This window comes from Salmo salar, chromosome 15 (assembly GCF_965601325.2).
Source record: "Salmo salar chromosome 15, fSalSal1, whole genome shotgun sequence".
NCBI lineage: Eukaryota > Metazoa > Chordata > Actinopteri > Salmoniformes > Salmonidae > Salmo > Salmo salar.
The window spans coordinates 59,877,472-59,895,481 of record NC_138305.1 but is presented as its reverse complement, the minus strand read 5'-3'; the positions used below and the strand labels follow the sequence as shown (position 1 = coordinate 59,895,481).

At 44.3% G+C, this 18,010-nt stretch overlaps 1 protein-coding gene across 3 annotated transcripts in view; it reads left to right on the top strand.

The window, feature by feature from the left end:
- otofa (otoferlin a) overlaps window positions 1-18,010 on the top strand; it is a 149,079-nt gene that overhangs the window by 116,125 nt on the left and 14,944 nt on the right. For 2 of the 3 annotated variants that reach the window (XM_014145204.3, XM_082961924.1), the window contains exons 10-39: window positions 525-587; window positions 959-1,043; window positions 1,176-1,335; window positions 1,580-1,766; window positions 2,003-2,189; window positions 2,454-2,677; window positions 3,511-3,619; window positions 3,779-3,980; window positions 4,415-4,535; window positions 4,939-5,039; window positions 5,308-5,398; window positions 5,506-5,622; window positions 5,953-6,105; window positions 6,666-6,858; window positions 7,134-7,258; window positions 7,511-7,645; window positions 8,380-8,541; window positions 10,877-10,996; window positions 11,296-11,457; window positions 11,634-11,796; window positions 12,234-12,409; window positions 12,625-12,654; window positions 12,794-12,928; window positions 13,086-13,161; window positions 14,029-14,177; window positions 14,761-15,033; window positions 15,228-15,355; window positions 16,838-17,008; window positions 17,128-17,288; window positions 17,760-17,902. In XM_014145204.3, coding sequence (XP_014000679.2) covers window positions 525-587; window positions 959-1,043; window positions 1,176-1,335; window positions 1,580-1,766; window positions 2,003-2,189; window positions 2,454-2,677; window positions 3,511-3,619; window positions 3,779-3,980; window positions 4,415-4,535; window positions 4,939-5,039; window positions 5,308-5,398; window positions 5,506-5,622; window positions 5,953-6,105; window positions 6,666-6,858; window positions 7,134-7,258; window positions 7,511-7,645; window positions 8,380-8,541; window positions 10,877-10,996; window positions 11,296-11,457; window positions 11,634-11,796; window positions 12,234-12,409; window positions 12,625-12,654; window positions 12,794-12,928; window positions 13,086-13,161; window positions 14,029-14,177; window positions 14,761-15,033; window positions 15,228-15,355; window positions 16,838-17,008; window positions 17,128-17,288; window positions 17,760-17,902 — 4,302 coding nt within the window. The remainder of the gene's footprint in view (window positions 1-524; window positions 588-958; window positions 1,044-1,175; window positions 1,336-1,579; window positions 1,767-2,002; window positions 2,190-2,453; window positions 2,678-3,510; window positions 3,620-3,778; window positions 3,981-4,414; window positions 4,536-4,938; window positions 5,040-5,307; window positions 5,399-5,505; window positions 5,623-5,952; window positions 6,106-6,665; window positions 6,859-7,133; window positions 7,259-7,510; window positions 7,646-8,379; window positions 8,542-10,876; window positions 10,997-11,295; window positions 11,458-11,633; window positions 11,797-12,233; window positions 12,410-12,624; window positions 12,655-12,793; window positions 12,929-13,085; window positions 13,162-14,028; window positions 14,178-14,760; window positions 15,034-15,227; window positions 15,356-16,837; window positions 17,009-17,127; window positions 17,289-17,759; window positions 17,903-18,010) is intronic. The other variant, XM_082961925.1, reaches the window with a different exon arrangement.

The window sequence follows — 18,010 nt, the reverse complement described above, 5'->3', positions numbered from 1 at the left end:
TCTTCTCAGGTTTTTGCCTGCCATATGAGTTCTGTTATAGTCACAGACACCATTCAAACAGTTTTAGAAACTTTAGAGTGTTTTCTATCCAAATCTACTAATTATATGCATATTGTAGTTTCTGGGCAAGAGTAGTAACCAGATTAAATCAGGTACGTTTTTTTCACCCGGCCGTGAAAATACTGCCTCCTATCCACAACAGGTTTTAAAGAGCAGTGTGCGGGTTTCTTCTTTTTCTCACTACACCCGCAAAAACACCTGCTAAATATGTGTACGCGACCAATACAATTTGATTTGCTTTTATAATATCGTATCGTGAGGTCCCTGGTAATTCCCAGCCCTATCAAGCATGAAGAAACGTGTTGTGTGGCATGATCGATGAATCCTTCAGGGGTTGATTAAGTAAATTCAACCTTTGAATCTACTGAACTCAATGGAATGATCATAAAATACATTAGTAATTTGACAGAAAGTAAGGCTACTGTATCTGTCACATCACATCATGCCTTCTCTTCTCCCCACAGTATTTTGTCTTTGACTTCCACGTCCCACCAGATGTCATGTTTGACAAGATCCTGAAGCTCTCAGTAAGTGGCTCTTCTACACACACACAGACGCTCAATCGTTCTCTTTATAGTAGCAGCCTTTGAGCATGAAATCAACATTTTATCCTTCACCCACACACTCTTAATCCTACTCCACTGCTCTGTACTGCTTCCAAAACATCCGTTCAGGCTCTGTAGCCCATATGTATGTCCAATGTAGCCCATATGTATGTCCAATGTAGCCCATATGTTTGCAGTACACAACCTCTCTCTCTCTCTCTCTCTCTCTCTCTCTCTCTCTCTCTCTCTCCTCTCTCCTCTCTCCTCTCCTCCTCCTCTCTCTCCTCTCCTCTCCTCTCCTCTCCTCTCCTCTCCTCCCTCCCTCTCCTCTCTCCTCCCCCCCCCCCCACCAGGTGATCCACTCTAAGAACCTGCTGCGGAGTGGCACCTTAGTTGGCACTTTCAAGCTGGATGTTGGCACAGTCTACTCCCAACCTGGTAAGTGGTAAGGTGCTGAGACTGGCACATGGGTGATGTTGATGGTTGCCATGGTCACATTTAGAATGATTTTAATTCCTGTAAGTGGTTGAAAGAATGATTGATTTATGGATTGATACTTGTCTGTCACAGAGCACCAATTCTACCACAAGTGGGCCACACTGTCTGACCCTGATGACATCACGGCCGGCTGCAAAGGTTACATCAAGTGTGACATCGCCGTGGTGGGGAAGGGGGACAACATCAAGACTCCACACAAGGCCAACGAGACGGATGAAGACGACATAGAAGGGTAAAATAATGTTTTTTTTCGGGCAATAGAATGTTGTAGAAAGGTTATACAATGTTCTAGTAGTCAGGAATGTTGTAGAATGCTAATACAATGTTGTAGAGTGGTCAGAGAATGTTGTAGAATGGCAATACAATGTTTAGAGAGGTCAGGGCTTAAATAAAAAAGTCTGGAGAATGTTATGAAGGGGTTATGATGAGACAAAATCAGGCGTACAACTGTTTTTCAACCTTTTGTTTCTGGTCAGGAACCTCCTTCTTCCGGAGGGTGTTCCCTTGGAGAGGCAGTGGGCACGATTCTACGTGAAGATCTATCGAGCTGAGGGCCTTCCCAAGATGAACACCAGCATCATGGCCAATGTTAAGAAGGCCTTCATAGGGGAGAACAGAGACCTGGTGGACCCCTACGTACAAGTGCTCTTCGCCGGACAGAGAGTAGGTCAACTACAGCCACCCACTACTCACGAGGTCCTGACTTCTCCATACCATGAACCTGAAACTGTTTTATTGAAACTGTCTGTTTTATTTCTTTACTTGATAAACAAAAGAGACAAATAGCATTACGTAATGGATCACAATCACATTATAAATACAGTATACATAATATGAGGTGTCAGTGTAAGAGTTGAATGAGTGTCAATCCAAACGTATGTTGATGTTATTTCCTCCAGGGGAAGACGTCGGTCCAGAAGAGTAGTTATGAGCCGATTTGGAATGAGCAGGTGGTCTTCACTGAGATGTTTCCTCCGCTCTGCAAACGCATGAAGGTCCAGATAAGAGACTCCGACAAAGTCAATGACGTCGCCATAGGAACACACTTCATTGACCTGCGAAAGATCGCCAATGATGGTGACAAAGGTGAGGTGATATCTGCCCCAACCATAGCTCAAAAGTATAATATTGACAGGACATCAGGTCAATCAAATCTTATTGTAGCACATTAGTCATTTTGGTATTCAGTCCTTATTACCAAGTCATTGGAGGGCTTTGACACAAGTGATTAAAGAGAGCCAACAATAGTTTGCTGCTCCTGCACGACACTACACAGGCAATAGCCTTTCTCAGGACCCTGTTCTTTGTTTAATTCTCCTGTCATCCTCCATCCCTCCTCTCCTCGCCCAGGGTTCCTGCCCACCATGGGTCCAGCCTGGGTCAACATGTATGGCTCCACCCGCCAGTATACTCTGATGGATGAGCACCAGGACTTGAATGAGGGGCTGGGGGAAGGCGTGTCCTTCAGGGCCCGCATCCTCATCTCCGTTGCCGTGGAGATCCTGGACACCACCTCCACGGAGATTGTAAGCTCCACCGAGGTGCAGGTGGAGCCTGTCTCTAACATCTCAGAGGTGAGTGCTGATTGGATGGTGACTATTCATTGGTTGCCAAGTATGTCTGAGGTGAGTGCTATTGGCTTTTTCTTTCAAAAGGGAGTGTACATTGGCTGGCTGTCATTGACTCACACCTCACACTACAGTACTATGTTCAAACTTTCCATTATATTTACCTTTCATGACCTTTCTCATCCCATTTAATTCTGATTATGAGGCATAGGACCATTGGGAGAAACTGCCAAACTATTGAGTGTCCCCAAATCTTTTCAGTTAAGATACATAAAACCCTATGCGTCTTCAGCTTTGCCCTTTGACCCTGCCTATGACTTCCTGATCTCGCCATAAACAGTCAGTGGTTAGATGTCTCCATTCTGTTGTTATACTACATTGCATTGACATTAAATTGCTGTTAAAGTTGTTAACTGGCCGTTAGGGAAATCAGTAGGCAGTGTTAACCCAGGCTAAACATTAGCTTCCCCAACTGTCCCCTAGCTGTCTATTTGTTTAGCTAATGCCTCCCTAATGTCTCCCTTGGGTGCAGGACGTTGTTGATATTAGTTTGACTATATGCCAGGTGCAGGTGTAGCTATCACCCCTTAGCCTAGAGGAGAGGGAGGGAGAGAGGGAGAGAGATTAACGAGGCAAACCCTAACATGCTCAACATCTCAATCAGTACTGACTTAAAAAATACATTGTTTGATTAAAAAGAAAAACCTGTGTGTCGGTAACTGAGACTGTATTTGTTTATTTAGCATACTGTGTGTGTGAGTTTAAGGTCAAATGGGGGTTGGTTCTACCTTTAATTTGTATTCTGTTGTTTACTTTGTCTTCTTTATTCTGTCTTTCAGAGTGTTACAGGGAAAATAGAGGAATTCTTCCTGTTTGGTTCCTTCCTGGAGGCCACCATGATCGACAGGAAGATTGGCGATAAGCCAATCAGCTTCGAGGTCACAATAGGTAAGTACTACACTCAAGAGTATACAGTAATAACTTGACTGACTCAATTGTCATAAGTATTTGTCTAAAAAGAGAGTACTCAATTATTTGTATGTTTGGCATGTAAATAACACAACCATAAAATTCTACTACTCTATTTTCCCCATTTCCTTCTCCCAGGCAACTACGGTAACCAGATAGATGGAGTGAGCAAGCCCTCGGCAGCTAAGAAGAAGAAGAAAGAGGGAGGAGGAGGAGGAGGAGAGAGTGATGAGGAGTCAGAGCTGATCCAGCAGAACTCCAGTGAGGACGAGGCAGATGATGATGGGGACCTGGTATCTGTGTCCTCCTCCCCACCCATGAAACCTGTCATCACAGACAGGTCAGAGGGACATGGGTTCAAGGGTCAGGGGTCATCAGTGGTGGTTGGGTCATGTTCCGTTAGTTCCTCCTGGGTCACAGCTAAAGCCTTAGTTCTGCTTAGAAATATTGTTTTGCTGATGGGGTGTCACAACTCAAAAAGGTCAGGGTACCACTTGGGCTAGATCTTCTTTACTCATAGAATAAGATACAGTATGTATACCGAAATACTCTAACATAAAATAATGGAGATAAAATAATAATATGATACAGGGTACAAAATGAAGAAAAAAAAGAGAAATATGAAAGAAATCAGTTTCCATTGATCTCATTCTCTGAGGGACTCTGATAATGTCAACTCTCTTCCTCTCCCCTGTCAGATAAGAGTTGATAGGATCGCATCTGTTCTACACAGCCTAGAAAAGGTTGTTTAATTTGATTTTCACAAAACTTTAGGAACTACTTCCACCTGCCCTACTTTGAGAAGAAGCCGTGTATTTACATCAAAAGCTGGTGGCAGGACCAAAGGAGAAGACTTTACAACTCCAACATCATGGACAAGATCGCTGACAAACTGGTCAGTAATCACGCATGTTGAATGTGCACCATTGTGCAGGATAATATGTTAATTAATCCCAAATAACTCAAAGTATTACATTCTTAGAAAAAAGGGTTCCAAAATGGTTCTTTGGCTGTCCCCATAGGAGAACCCTTTTTTGGTTCCAGGGAGAACCCTTTTTAGTTCCACGTAGAACCCTTTTGTGTTCCATGTAGAACCCTCTGTCGAAAGGGTCCTACATGGAACCCAAAGAGATCTACCTGGAACCAAAAGGGTTCTACATGGAACCAAAAAGGATTCTTCAAAGTGTTTTCCTATGGGAACAGCCGAAGAACCCTTTAAAGTTCTAGATAGCACCTTTTATTCTAAGAGTATATTGTATCTGATGCCCTTGTTTGTGTTTGTGTGTTGTGCTTAACAGGAGGAGGGTCTGAATGACGTGCAGGAGATCATTAAGACAGAGACAGCCTATCCAGAGCGCAGACTCAGAGGGGTTCTGGAGGAACTCAGCACTGGCTGCAAGTGAGATAACATTACTGATACGACAACCCATAATCAATTCATAATTACTTTTTTATTTTTACCTTTAACTCTGCGTTGTTGGAAAAGGACCTGCAAGTAAGCCTTTCACTGTTAGTCTACACCTGTTGTTTAGTAAGTATTTGACAAATAAGATTTGATTTGATTTTGATTTGATCCTACATATACAGTGACTGGAGTGCCATAGCCAGAGACACAGTGATGCCAAACAAAGTATCTTCTTTTAGTGTCTCTGTGTTTTTACTTTCAGTCGTTTCGTCACTTTGGCCAACAAGGACCAGAACCAGGCAGGCAGAACCAAACTGGACAAAGAGAGGCTCAAGTCCTGCATGAGAGAGATGGTACAGCGCTGCTCTGAGAGAGTGATGGAGAGAGTTGCTATGGTTATGAATCTATCCTTATGTAGCAGAGGGTGGGAATGTGTATAATGTAATATCCTTCTCTATAGGAGAGCATGGGCCAGCAGGCCAAGCTGATTCGCTCCCAGGTGAAGAGGAACACAGTGAGAGACAAACTGAAAATGGTTCAGAACTTCCTGCACAGGCTACGTTTCCTTGCCGACGAGGTACAGATTCTGTTACACTCAACTTTATTTATATAACACATATATATCACATTCACAGGCAACCTCAGAAAAAACGTTCAGCAACCTCCCGCCACCAGTGGATCCTAACTCTCCCTTATAAAACACTAGCATAATAATAGCATAATAATACCAATCGCTTTGTACAGTTAAGAGCACCACTGTGATCTAATAAACTGTACACTCATAAAATGTCATTCACTGTTGAAATAGTGTGCGTCCTTATGGATATCAATGTCATTTGTGTTATGCCCAGGAATTTCAGCCTGTATTGACCAAACACTTTGAACCTGTATCCTCTGTGCCCTCCAGCCCCAGCACAGTATCCCAGACGTGTTCGTATGGATGATGAGTAACAACAAGCGTATCGCCTACGCCCGCATCCCCTCCAAAGACATCCTCTACTCCATCGTAGACGAGGAGACAGGCAAGGACTGTGGCAAGGTCAAAGCTGTCTTCCTCAGGGTACGTGAACCTTCTTGGTTCTCTCCACCCTCTGCTTCTTCTTCGAGGGATGCCTGCATGACACAATCAAGGCAGGAGCATTGGAAACACACAAATAAAAGTACCACAAACACAATCATAAAAAAAACAACCACATTCCTCAGTAAAGCGTTCCTCTAACAGCAATGTGAATTGCCAGAAAGGCACCAATGCGTCCCACTGTAGGGTATTCTGAAGATTTTTCTATAAGTTAGGAATAAAATTTCGAGATTGACTGGGTATGGACTCTCGTACTTCTATAGGTTAGTAACAATGTTAGGTAATGTGGCCGTTTTTGCAAAAGGGATTTATAAATGTACAGAATGCAATGTCAGAGAGGGCCAGCCTACTTTCTGACAGAGAATGAAGTGATGAGTGCAAAACCTGTGATAAAAACAATTAACTGAGGAAAGTCCATTTACGTTAGTGTTGCTGTTGTATGTCTGTGACGTTAGAACCCAAGCTAAGACGAAAATGTTACTATAGCTGATGAAAGTTATAAAAATGTCCCTATAACGTCGCTGTAACGTTTGTGTCCCCAGCTGCCTGGTAAGAAGGGGTTTGGTCCAGCGGGGTGGACAGTGCAGGCTAAGATGGAGATGTACCTGTGGCTGGGCCTGAACAAACAAAGGAAGGACTTCCTGTCTGGCCTGCCCAACGGCTTTGAAGAGAACAAGGCTCCCAGGACAGGCTCTTGTCTGCAGTCTTTGCCCCCTATCAGCCTGGTTTATAACAGTAAGTCTGTCTACAATCTGTACCCCCTACAGCACTGTATATACTGTAGCTAAAGTAGGCAAGTACCCACTGGGCACACACTGGTTGAATCAACATTGAACCAATGTGGAATAGACGTTGAATTGACTTGCCCAGTGGGTAGTTCCTTTAAAAGCCAAGTTTTATATTTACACACTCCATTCCCTCTACACTTTTATTGAAGTACGTACTCAAGTGTTGATGGCTCACACCTGTGTATGTGAGTGTTGTCTCTGTGTCCTCTCTCTGGGCTGCAGTGAAGCAGGTGTTCCAGCTGAGGGCTCACATGTACCAGGCCAGGAGTCTATTTGCTGCAGACAGCAGTGGCCTGTCAGACCCCTTCGCCAGGGTCTTCTTCTCCACACACAGCCAGGTCACTGAGGTAAGAGAGAGGGTGTATGTGAGTGTGTGCGTACATGGTGTGTGCTGGTGTGTGTTTTTTAAAACTTTTATTTAACTAGGTTAGTCTCGTTGAGAGACAAATATTTTTCAAGAGAGACCTGTGTGGTGTGTGTGTGTGTGTGTGTGTGTGTGTGTGTGTGTGTGTGTGTGTGTGTGTGTGTGTGTGTGTGTGTGTGTGTGTGTGTGTGTGTGTGTGTGTGTGTGTGGTGTGTGTGTGTGTGTGTTTTTCTAGGTCCTGAGTGAGACTCTGTGCCCTACGTGGGATCAGCTGCTGGTGTTTGATGATGTTGAGCTGTTCGGGGAGGCCGGCGAGCTACGAGACGACCCACCTATCATTGTGGTAGAGGTCTACGACCAGGACACTGTGGTACGACCCTAGAGGGAGAGGGGGGACCTATCATTGTGGTAGAGGTCTATCTATACCCATAGAGAAGTAATTGTTTTGTGGGATTCAAAGGATACTAGGATTCAAAGTACTGTGATATCTGTGATCCAAACACGGTGTTTGTCCATATGTCCTTACTGTGTATCTGTTCCTGTCTTCATTTACCATGTTTCTCCTGTTCCTCCTCATGTGGTGGATGCTGTTGGGGCTAAGTAGAGTGTGAAAGGTTGAAGTAGCGCCTCTCCTGCTTTGGGCTTCTGTTTGCGTAGGAATGTAGCTAGTTAGCTGAGTCATACAAGAGGCAGGACAGGCTATTTTAAAGGCCCTTCCCAAACTAGGTTTACCATCTGTCGATGACTTAGCTATAAGCATGTCCCTCTTGCATTCCTCCAGTAGTGGTTGAAGTTAGTAGTTGTAGACACGGTTGTGTTTGATAGCTGAAACAGTAGTTGATTAGTTTGGTTGAAGTGTTTACTCTAATAGTCATGCATGCTTCTCATTAACTGATGGAACCCATTGGGGTATGGCCCCTAGTAGGACTTCTTTTAAGTATTTTGTTAGTCTTACAGTAGCATCTTCTCTGAATAGTCCTCGCTTTTTTACACTGTTTTCAGTATTATGTCTGTGCTTACACTGACCCCCAGTGGACATGACAGGAAGTACACCCCAGACACGTTCCTTCCTTTGTTTTTCTTTCTACCGTTGGTGGCATCCAGGGCAAGGCAGAGTTCATTGGTCGGACATTCGCTAAGCCCATCACTAAGATGTGTGACGAGCACTACGGCCCCCCAAGGTTCCCCCCTCAGCTAGAGTACTACCAGATCTACCGTGGTAACTCTACCGCTGGTGACCTACTGGCTGCCTTCGAGCTGCTACAGGTAAACTGATCACACATACACGCACATAGACACATGTGCACACACACACACACACACACACACACACACACACACACACACACACACACACACACACACACACACACACACACACACACACACACACACACACACACACACACACACTAGGAAACTAACACATAACAAGGACACACTGAGAGCATGCCTGCGACAAGCATGAAAATAGTTTAAAAATACACACCCGACGCACAAGCAAGAAGTTAATGGACAAATGAATCACGTAGAAAATGATCTTCTACCGATTTACCAAATGCATGGAATATGCAACTACTGAACAGTTGTGCACACCCTTATGCACGGAACACGGTGACTAGCTAACGCTTCAGCAAATCTAGAAAAGAAAGGTCTCTCTCTCTCTGTCTTTCCTTTTCTTCATCTGTCTGTTATCCATTTCCATTTAATCTAATTGTCTGTTCTCCCACATTTATGTGTCCTCCTCTCCTTCTTCCTCTATGCCTCTTCTCTCCTACTCCCACCATCTCCTAATCCCACACCCACCCTGTGGTCCCTTGGCCCTCCTTCCTCCTCTTTTCTCCCTCTGTCCTTCACTGAACCCCGCCCTACTCCCCCCTACATTCTGCCCTCCAACCTACATACTCCGGTATCATGCCCCTGCTCTGCAGATTCCCTATGACGATGAGGAGATCAGGAGGGCTCTGATTGCTGTCCATGACTTTGCAGTTCCTCAGATTAAGGTGCTCTTTTCACTCTTCTGCCCATCCCTCTATGGTCACTCTCTGGTCAGTCTAAGTGTTCTGCCAATGGAAGCTGGTGGGATGAGCTATAGGAGGACAGGCTCATTGTAATAGCTGGAATGGAATAAATGAAACGGTATCAAACTCATTAATTATATAGAAACCACATGCTTGACTCAATTCCATTTATTCCATTCTAGCCATGACAATGAGCCTGTCCTTCTATAGCGCCTCCCACCAGCCTCCTCCGTCTTCTGCTATGTGTTTTATTCTATAAAGGTGCTTTTCTCCCTTTCTGCCCCATCCATCTCTATTCAGTGTCTTGCTCTGTAACAATTCTCTCTAACTGCTGTACCTCTGCAAAACTAGGAAGAGAATCCAAGCCAAAGTAGGAAGCCAAACTAAAAACTTCAGACAAACTAAGTCCTAAGTCCAAAAACGAACAGCTTCAGCTGGGTCACTTTTATCTCGGAATACTGATACTGACTGTGTTGTATATCAATTTGTACATTTCTACATGTATAATTTGTATATATTTTTTTGTTTTTTTGAATACTTTGTGACAGTTGTTTTGGTTGTTTGTTTTTTTGTTGAGTTTTTTTACCGGTATTTCCAGCATTATCCACTAGGTTTGCTGCTGGTATAAAATCCGAGGAGATGTTTTTTAATTGACGCAAGCTGTCTCTAATCAATGAATCAATCAATGTCTGTTTGTGCGTCAGTGGGGGGTTAGCCTTAGCAAAGGGAGGCTTAGCTCTACGAATCTTAATTGCACAAAGCCTATTATTTGGCAGAGAATACTGTTTGTAGATCAGTGATTCTACTCCTCACTTTGCTCAAGCTGATCCTCTCTAATGGACTCGGAAGTTGTAGCTAAAAATGGGTCAATTAGGGGCAGTTTAAGGGGAGATAATAGTATAATGGTTAAGGTGTTGGCTTGACAGGTTTGATAGTCACTGGACCCGGGTTCAAGTCCCAGTAGGGTATACCCCCGAATTCCTTACAACATACTTCCATGGTTGGTTTCAATTACTCTCCCCTTAACCTGCCCCTAATTGACCCATTTTTAGCTACAACTTCCGAGTCCATTAGAGAGGATCAGCTTGAGCAAAGTGAGGAGTAGAATCACTGATCTACAAATAGTAATCCCTGCTAAATAATAGGCTTTGTGCAATTAAGATTTGTACAGCTACGCCTCCCCTGGCTTACCATACACTCGCGCACAACCACACATTGATTGAATGATTTGGATTTTCTACCTGCAGCAAACCAAGTGGATAATGCTGGAAATACCAGTCAATCATTTTTTTTTTAACAACCAAAACGACTGGCCCTGTGTATACTGTATGTGGCGCAGCGGTCTAAGGCACTGCATCTCAGTGCAAGAGGTTTCACTACAGTCCCTGGTTCGAATCCAGGCTGTATCACATCCGGCTGTGATTGGGAGTCCCACAGGGTGGTGCACAATTGACCTAGTGTTGTCCGGGTTTGGCCGGGGTAGGCCTCCATTGTAAATAAGAATTTGTTCTTAACTGACTTGCCTAGTTAAGGTTAAATATTTTTTTTTACAAATAACCCCAATTCTCTTCCCTGAGTAGATTGGGCAAGGGGGGAGGGTGGAGCTTCCTGCCATCAATGGTCCGACAGACTCAGACCGTGGACCCATCCTCCCTGTGCCAATGGGCATCAGACCTGTCCTAAGCCGTTATCGCATAGAGGTGAGACAACACTCTATGACTAGGGTACAGCACTCTGAGAGGGCACTAAAACTACAAATAGGGGGATGGTATTCCAAACTTGAGGACAAAGAGAAGGTACCCCAAAACTAGAAACTTAAAGGAGGAGGAACTCCATCATTACTGTGAGTCCAAGAAGTGGAGATCCTGTAAGGGAAACTAAAGGGAACCCCCAAAACAAGTTATTCTTAAGTGTGTTAGATGCGGAACCCCCAAATAATTTGTAGATCTGGGGGGTGCTGTTCAAATGGTCTGATCCAGTGTGATGGGTTGTGGTCCAGGTTCTGTTCTGGGGCCTGCGGGACCTGAAGAGGGTGAATTTGGCACAGGTGGACAGACCCAGGGTGGACATAGAGTGTGCAGGGAGAGGAGTCCAGTCTGCACCTATCGTGAACTTCAAAAAGAACCCCAACTTCAGCACACTGGTCAAGTGGTTCGAGGTGGTGAGTAGAACCTGGTCAAATATTGATGGCCTTTCAGACAATGAAAGACAACAGATACTGTACTGTACATATAAAATAGGTTCCAGATGTTTAAACCTTAGATCAGGGCAACTTCATACAACCTAGTCCTAACTCGAAATGTGACCCCCTGACCTTTGCCCACATGGCACCATCAGGACCTGCCAGAGAACGAGCTGCTCCACCCTCCTCTTAACATCCGGGTTGTGGACTGCAGGGCGTTTGGCCGATACACCCTGGTGGGTTCCCACGCCGTCACCAGCCTACGAAGCTTCATCTACAGCCCCCCAGACAAGACGCAAAACAACTGGGCCAGCACAGGTAGGCCTACTCACACTATGCAAGACGCTTTTCTAGTACTTTCTATTCCTATTACAATATTTTACATTTTTTGTATTGTTCTGGGGAATCCAATACCATGTATTCATACTATTTGAGTATATACTGGACATTTGGTGATATACTGTATATTCTCTGAGTCTAATCTTCCATATTCTTTTCAACAGTTTCTGATTTCCTCTCCGACCTGTGTGAATATGAATGTGTTTCCTACTGCTTTACTTATTTTGAAGCTTTCTGCGCTTGCCTTTTCCCACTCCTGCTCTCCTGCTCTCCTGCCTCTCTCTCTCTCTCTCTCTCTCTCTCTCTCTCTCTCCTCTCTCTCTCTCTCTCTCTCTCTCTCTCTCTCTCTCTCTCTCTCTCTCTCTCTCTCGTCCTGTCCTATTCCTTCTCGGTCACAACCCTGACCCCCCCTCCAGCTAGACTGATGAATGGCTACATGGTCCTGACCAACGGGGGGTCCCAATCTCGCCCCTCCTCCCCTTACTCCCGCACCCTGCCCCGCACCCTCTCTCACCCCACAGGTGATGTCATAGTCAACATGGATGCCAACCCCTCAGTCAGGAAAATGGACACGGTGGTCAAGTTAGATGCTGTAAGCTTTGGCACGCATGTCTCAGATTTGTATCTCTTTTGATGTATGAAAAGGACAGAAGTAGAGATGCACTCAAGGACTGAAATTGAGGTTCATGGCTTTACCTCTGGTGCTGTGTGTGGTGTAAAATGAAGATTGTTTTTGTTTATATTGATATATTTTGCGTTTCATTTGTGTGTAATTTGGTGCTGTTTTGTGTGGCCCTCTCCCTGTAGTCGTCTGATGCAGTTATTAAAGTTGATGTGGTAAGTGGCATGGATCTGTCCCTCCTCATTTGAAAGAGCTTCACAATGTGGACAGACATCAATTGCCACTTGTAACATTTATTTACTATGCCAGGTAGCACTTTTGTTTGTTTGTTCAGACGCTCTCTCGTATCTGCAGAATGAGGAGGCGAAAGAAGAGAAGAAAAAGAAAAAGAAGAAAAAGAAGGGAGAGGTGGAGGAGGATGATGAGACCGACGAGAGAATGCTGGACTGGTGGTCCAAATATTTTGCTTCTATAGAGACACTGATGGAGGTGAGACATCTATTATATTGCTTTTTGTTCTGTCTAGTAGGAATATGGTTATATTCTGTAAATAGTGTTTGAGTAGTTCCAATTCGACTACTAGAGTGTTCTAGAATAAAGTCAGTTCTATGTGTGTGTTGTGGGAATAATCCTGATGATTTCCCAGATCCTCAGGGCCCAGGAGGCAGCTCTAGCTGAGGCCGAGGAGAGGGAGGAGCAGGAGATAGCAGCAGAGGGAGCAGGTACACACTGCTGGTGCTGAGCACCAAATGGTCTCTCAGGATGACTACCGTGTCTCTCAGAATGACAGGATTCTGTGCAAGCTCTAAGTAGTGGATAAGAATGGGAGTAGTGGATGGCTGTGATGTATGCTTTTATTAGATGGATGCTATAGGATCAGAGTGTCTATCTCTGCCTGCTTGCGAACTGGTGGAGAGGGCACCAGTTGAGTTGATCATGTGAAGGCATTGTATTCATTGCACACCCTCATCACTCGCCTCCTTCATCCCTAGGATCCCCCACCCGATTACCCACCACCCATCCCCACCTAAAATAGAAGGAAAGCATGACATCATAGCAATAGACCCATCACACCAGCATGATCAACCCTGCCTGCCTTGCACTACCATGAAAGTTGGCTGATAAAGAAACGTAACCTATTGCTTTTAAAGCTTTTCTACTGTATTAAATCCCTTTCTCCCTTAATCTATTGATTTAACCATGAAGGATTCCATATCAAACAAATCATGTATATAAATCTATACATCTACTAGCATGAAGCATGAACTCAATTTTAATTCAAAATTGTAAAACACATAAATGATGAATGTCTTGTTTACCGAGTTCCTGTTAAGATATTCTCCCAGAATTTGAATAAAAGATGAGGTGGCTCTTGTGATAACAAATATGTTCCATTTGAAATTACTGATGGCGTGGATATCAGTTGCCATGGCAATGGATGGCCAGAGGGGTCAGATGTCAACTTTCATGCTGATTGATATCTGGAGTGCTGTAACGTGTCCATCCCTTCGCTCCACTCCACTCCCCTCCCCTGCCCCCTGCCTCCTCCACTCCCCCTCCTCCACTCCTTTCCCTCGCTCCACCCTCAGATATCAAACCTGATGACCTCCCTGTAAAAGGCTCCAAGGGGAAGGAGAAGAGCCGAGACAAGAGCAGGAACAAGGACAAGAAGAAGAGTCACCATGCAGGAGAGGGGACAGAGAAACGCCCCAGCAAACCCAAAGTGAACGAGCTGCTGGTCAGTAGGCCTTAGAGATTCCACTGGGCACAAACATACGTGTGTGTGTGTGTGTGTGTGTGTGTGTGTGTGTGTGTGTGTGTGTGTGTGTGTGTGTGTGTGTGTGTGTGGTGTGTGTGTGTGTGTGTGTGTGTGTGTGTGTGTGTGTGTGTGTGACGTGTGGACATGTTTAACTATACTTGTGGGTCCACGAGTAGTAAACTAATAAAAAGTTGACCAACTGGGGACATTTTGTTAGTCCCCACAAGGTTAAATGCTATTTCTAGGGGGTTTAGGGTTAGAATTAGTGTTAGGATTAGAATTAGGTTTAGGGTTAGGAGCTAGGGTTAGTTTCAGGGTTAGGATCTAGTGTTAGGTTTTGGGGTTGAGGTTAGGGTTAAGTTTAGGGTAAAGTTAGGGGTTAGGGAAAGTAGGATTTTGAATGGGACTGAATTGTGTGTCCCCACAATGTCAGTTATAAAACTGTGTGTGTGTGTGTGTGTGTGTGTGTGTGTGTGTGTGTGTGTGTGTGTGTGTGTGTGTGTGTGTGTGTGTGTGTGTGTGTGTGTGTGTGTGTGTGTGTGTGTGTGTGTGTGCTTTCCAGGTGTACAACAAGGAGTTGGAGGCAGAGTATGATAACTTTGAGGACTGGCTCCATACCTTCAACCTGTACAGAGGGAAGGCAGGGGATGACGATGAAGCAGCCCTGGATGACGACAGGATCGTGGGCAGATTCAAGGGCTCCATGTGCATGTACAAGCTGCCTCTGTCTGAGGAGTTCACCCGGGAGGCGGGCTTCGACCCTAACATGGGCATGTTCCAGAGCATTCCACACAATGACCCAATCAATGTGCTGGTGCGGGTCTTCGTAGTCAGGGTGAGTAACAGCCTAGACTCTAACCCCTGACCATAAACAAAATCTTTCTCAGTTTGTTGCTCTACAGCGTAGCGACCTAGTCATGTATTCTCAGTCAACTTTTTTGGGGGTAAAATAAGGGTTCAAAAGATTTTAAGAAGAAATTAATGAATAAAAACCTGAACTATACCACATTCTTCAACTTTCTGTTCCAGGCCACAGACCTCCATCCTGCTGATGTCAATGGGAAAGCGGACCCCTACGTCGTCATCAAACTGGGCAAGTCAGAGCTGAAGGATAAAGAGAACTATATCTCCAAACAGCTCAACCCTGTCTTTGGCAAGTGAGTGTGGATGGATGCACTGACTGCAATTTGCTTCTGATTCAGCTATTGTACTGAAGCATTACTTGACTCTTGTAACTGGCATAGATGCATTGGCAACGCCATCTATGAAAAGCTTACCATTTCCAATTTGCATTTTAGTCATTTAGCAGACGCTGTTATCCAGAGCCTTTTTAAACACACCTTTGGTGACAGAACCCTTTCTACATACAGTTTTATCCAAGCAATATCAAAGCTCTTTTGGAAAATGTTGATGTGGAGTGGCCCCTTTCGCTATTGAACCTGCTCGATACACAAAGACTCCCTTAGGTAAACGTGTTTGTACATTTTGTAACAATGGTTCCACTGAACAGAAGCTCATGCCTTGCTTTAGTGTGGGATATACAATTGCATTAGGTATGATATTTTTCTTCCGCTGTCCAGACCAAATGAGAATGTTAACAGTCTAGATGAAAATGATAAATGACGTGACATTTTATCAGCTAAAAATAATGTAAATGCCTGCGCCAAAGCCTGCCACCTTATCCTCCAATGGAGACATTTGTTTATAAGTGCCTAATTGTCATTTTATCTACTGTGCTTTGTTTTTGTTTATGCAAACATGTATATAGATCAGGGGCTGGAACCAAAATCATTTTCCAAACTTTCCATCCCGAACAGAATCCCTTTTTTTTTCTCGTTCCATTCCAGTGTTCTGACCAGTTTGAACCCCCAAAAAAGTAACAAGTTCATATGGTTTGTTTTCTGTTGTTTTACCAGTGAAATCAACATAGGTTTTAGATAATAAGTCATTTATTTATTTAACCCATTAGCACGGATAGAGAATCTTGCTACAGTACGGAATGCGTAAGCTAGTTGTTTACATGTTTGATTGGTCAGATAAGTGCAGCCGTGAGATGCGACTGAAATTTCACAATGGGAAGAGGACAGAGCGAGAGAGAGGGGTGGACATTGGATGGGGCTTGGAATGTGTTTAGGCTATTATTAGCGTTATAACATCACCAAATTAAAGAATGATATACTAGACATCAGGAATATTTTGGGAACAAAAAATAGCATTATTAACCGGTTCTCAAGATTTAAAAATAACGGCTCTGTTCCAGAAAACTAGAGATCACTTTCGTTCCCGGTTCTGTTTCCCTTCATCAAAAAATTGTTATTTTTTGGTCTGCAGTTCTGTTCCCTGGACCCCTGGTATAGATGATGTTATGTATTATAGATGACGACTGTCCCATGTTTGACTATGATTGTTTTTAGTGTCTCAACTCAATTTGAGTGGTCCACGATGTGGTTTTGTAAATAATTAGTATTTTGTATTAGTGTATCATTGTGAAGTGACAGTTAAATATTTATTTCTAAACTCTACAATATCAGAATCTTATCTCAAATGTCATCCCTGCTCTCTTCATCTCATCCTTTTTGGTCTATCCCTTCCCCTCCATCCCTTCCTCTATTTGCCTCACTCCCTCAAATCCTTCTCAGGGCATTTGACATGGAGGCTACGTTCCCCATGGAGTCCATGTTGACTGTGTCAGTGTACGACTGGGATCTGGTGGGCACTGATGACCTCATCGGTGAGACCAAGATCGACCTGGAGAACCGCTACTACAGCAAACACAGAGCTACCTGTGGCATCGCTAACAACTACTCTGTGTGAGTTCCTGTCTGTCTATCTGTTAGTTTGTTCCTCTGTCTGTCTGTCTCCAAATTTTCAACAACAAAAAAAAGCAGGTAAATATCGATAACAGTCTGGTGGTGTTTGTTCTTGGTAGGCATGGTTACAACATGTGGCGTGACCCAATGAAGCCAAGCCAGATCCTGGCCAAGCTCTGTAAGGAGGGCAAGCTGGACGGACCCCACTATGGCCCTGGGGGAAGGGTCAAGGTCGCCAACCGTATCTTCATGGGTGCAACAGAGATCGAGGATGAGACTGGTATGTTGTTAATATTTAATGCATTTTTGTCACTGAACAGAGCAAGCTTTATTAAGCTTTGATTAATATTTGATGCATTTTTGTCACTGAACAGAGCAAGCTTTATTAAGCTTTGATTAATATTTGATGCATTTTTGTCATTGAACAGAGCAAGCTTTATTAAGAGACCTGGTATTTCCAGAGACCTGGTATTTACCGTGTGTGTGTGTGTGTGTGTGTGTGTGTGTGTGTGTGTGTGTGTGTGTGTCTGTGTGTCTGTCTGTCTGTCTGTCTGTCTGTCTGTCTGTCTGTCTGTCTGTCTGTCTGTCTGTCTGTCTGTCTGTCTGTCTGTCTGTCTGCTGTCTGTCTGTCTGTCTGTCTGTCTGTCTGTCTGTCTGTCTGTCTGTCTGTCTGTCTGTCTGTCTGTCTGTCTGTCGCGCGCGCGCGCGCGCGCGCGCGCGCGATGTATGTATGTATGTATGTAGGGGGCAGGTCTAAAGAAGCAGACAGATGAGCACCTGGCCCTGACGGTGCTGAAGCACTGGGAGGAGATCCCTAGGGTGGGCTGTAAACTCATCCCAGAACACGTCGAGACAAGACCCCTGCTCCATCCTGAGAAACCTGGCATCGAACAGGTCACACCAACTCCTATATCTCAAAAACGATCCACGTTTTATTATTATATATCCTTATTATAAGGGTTTATCTAGAACTTTTTTCCCCTTTTTTCTCCCCAATTTGTG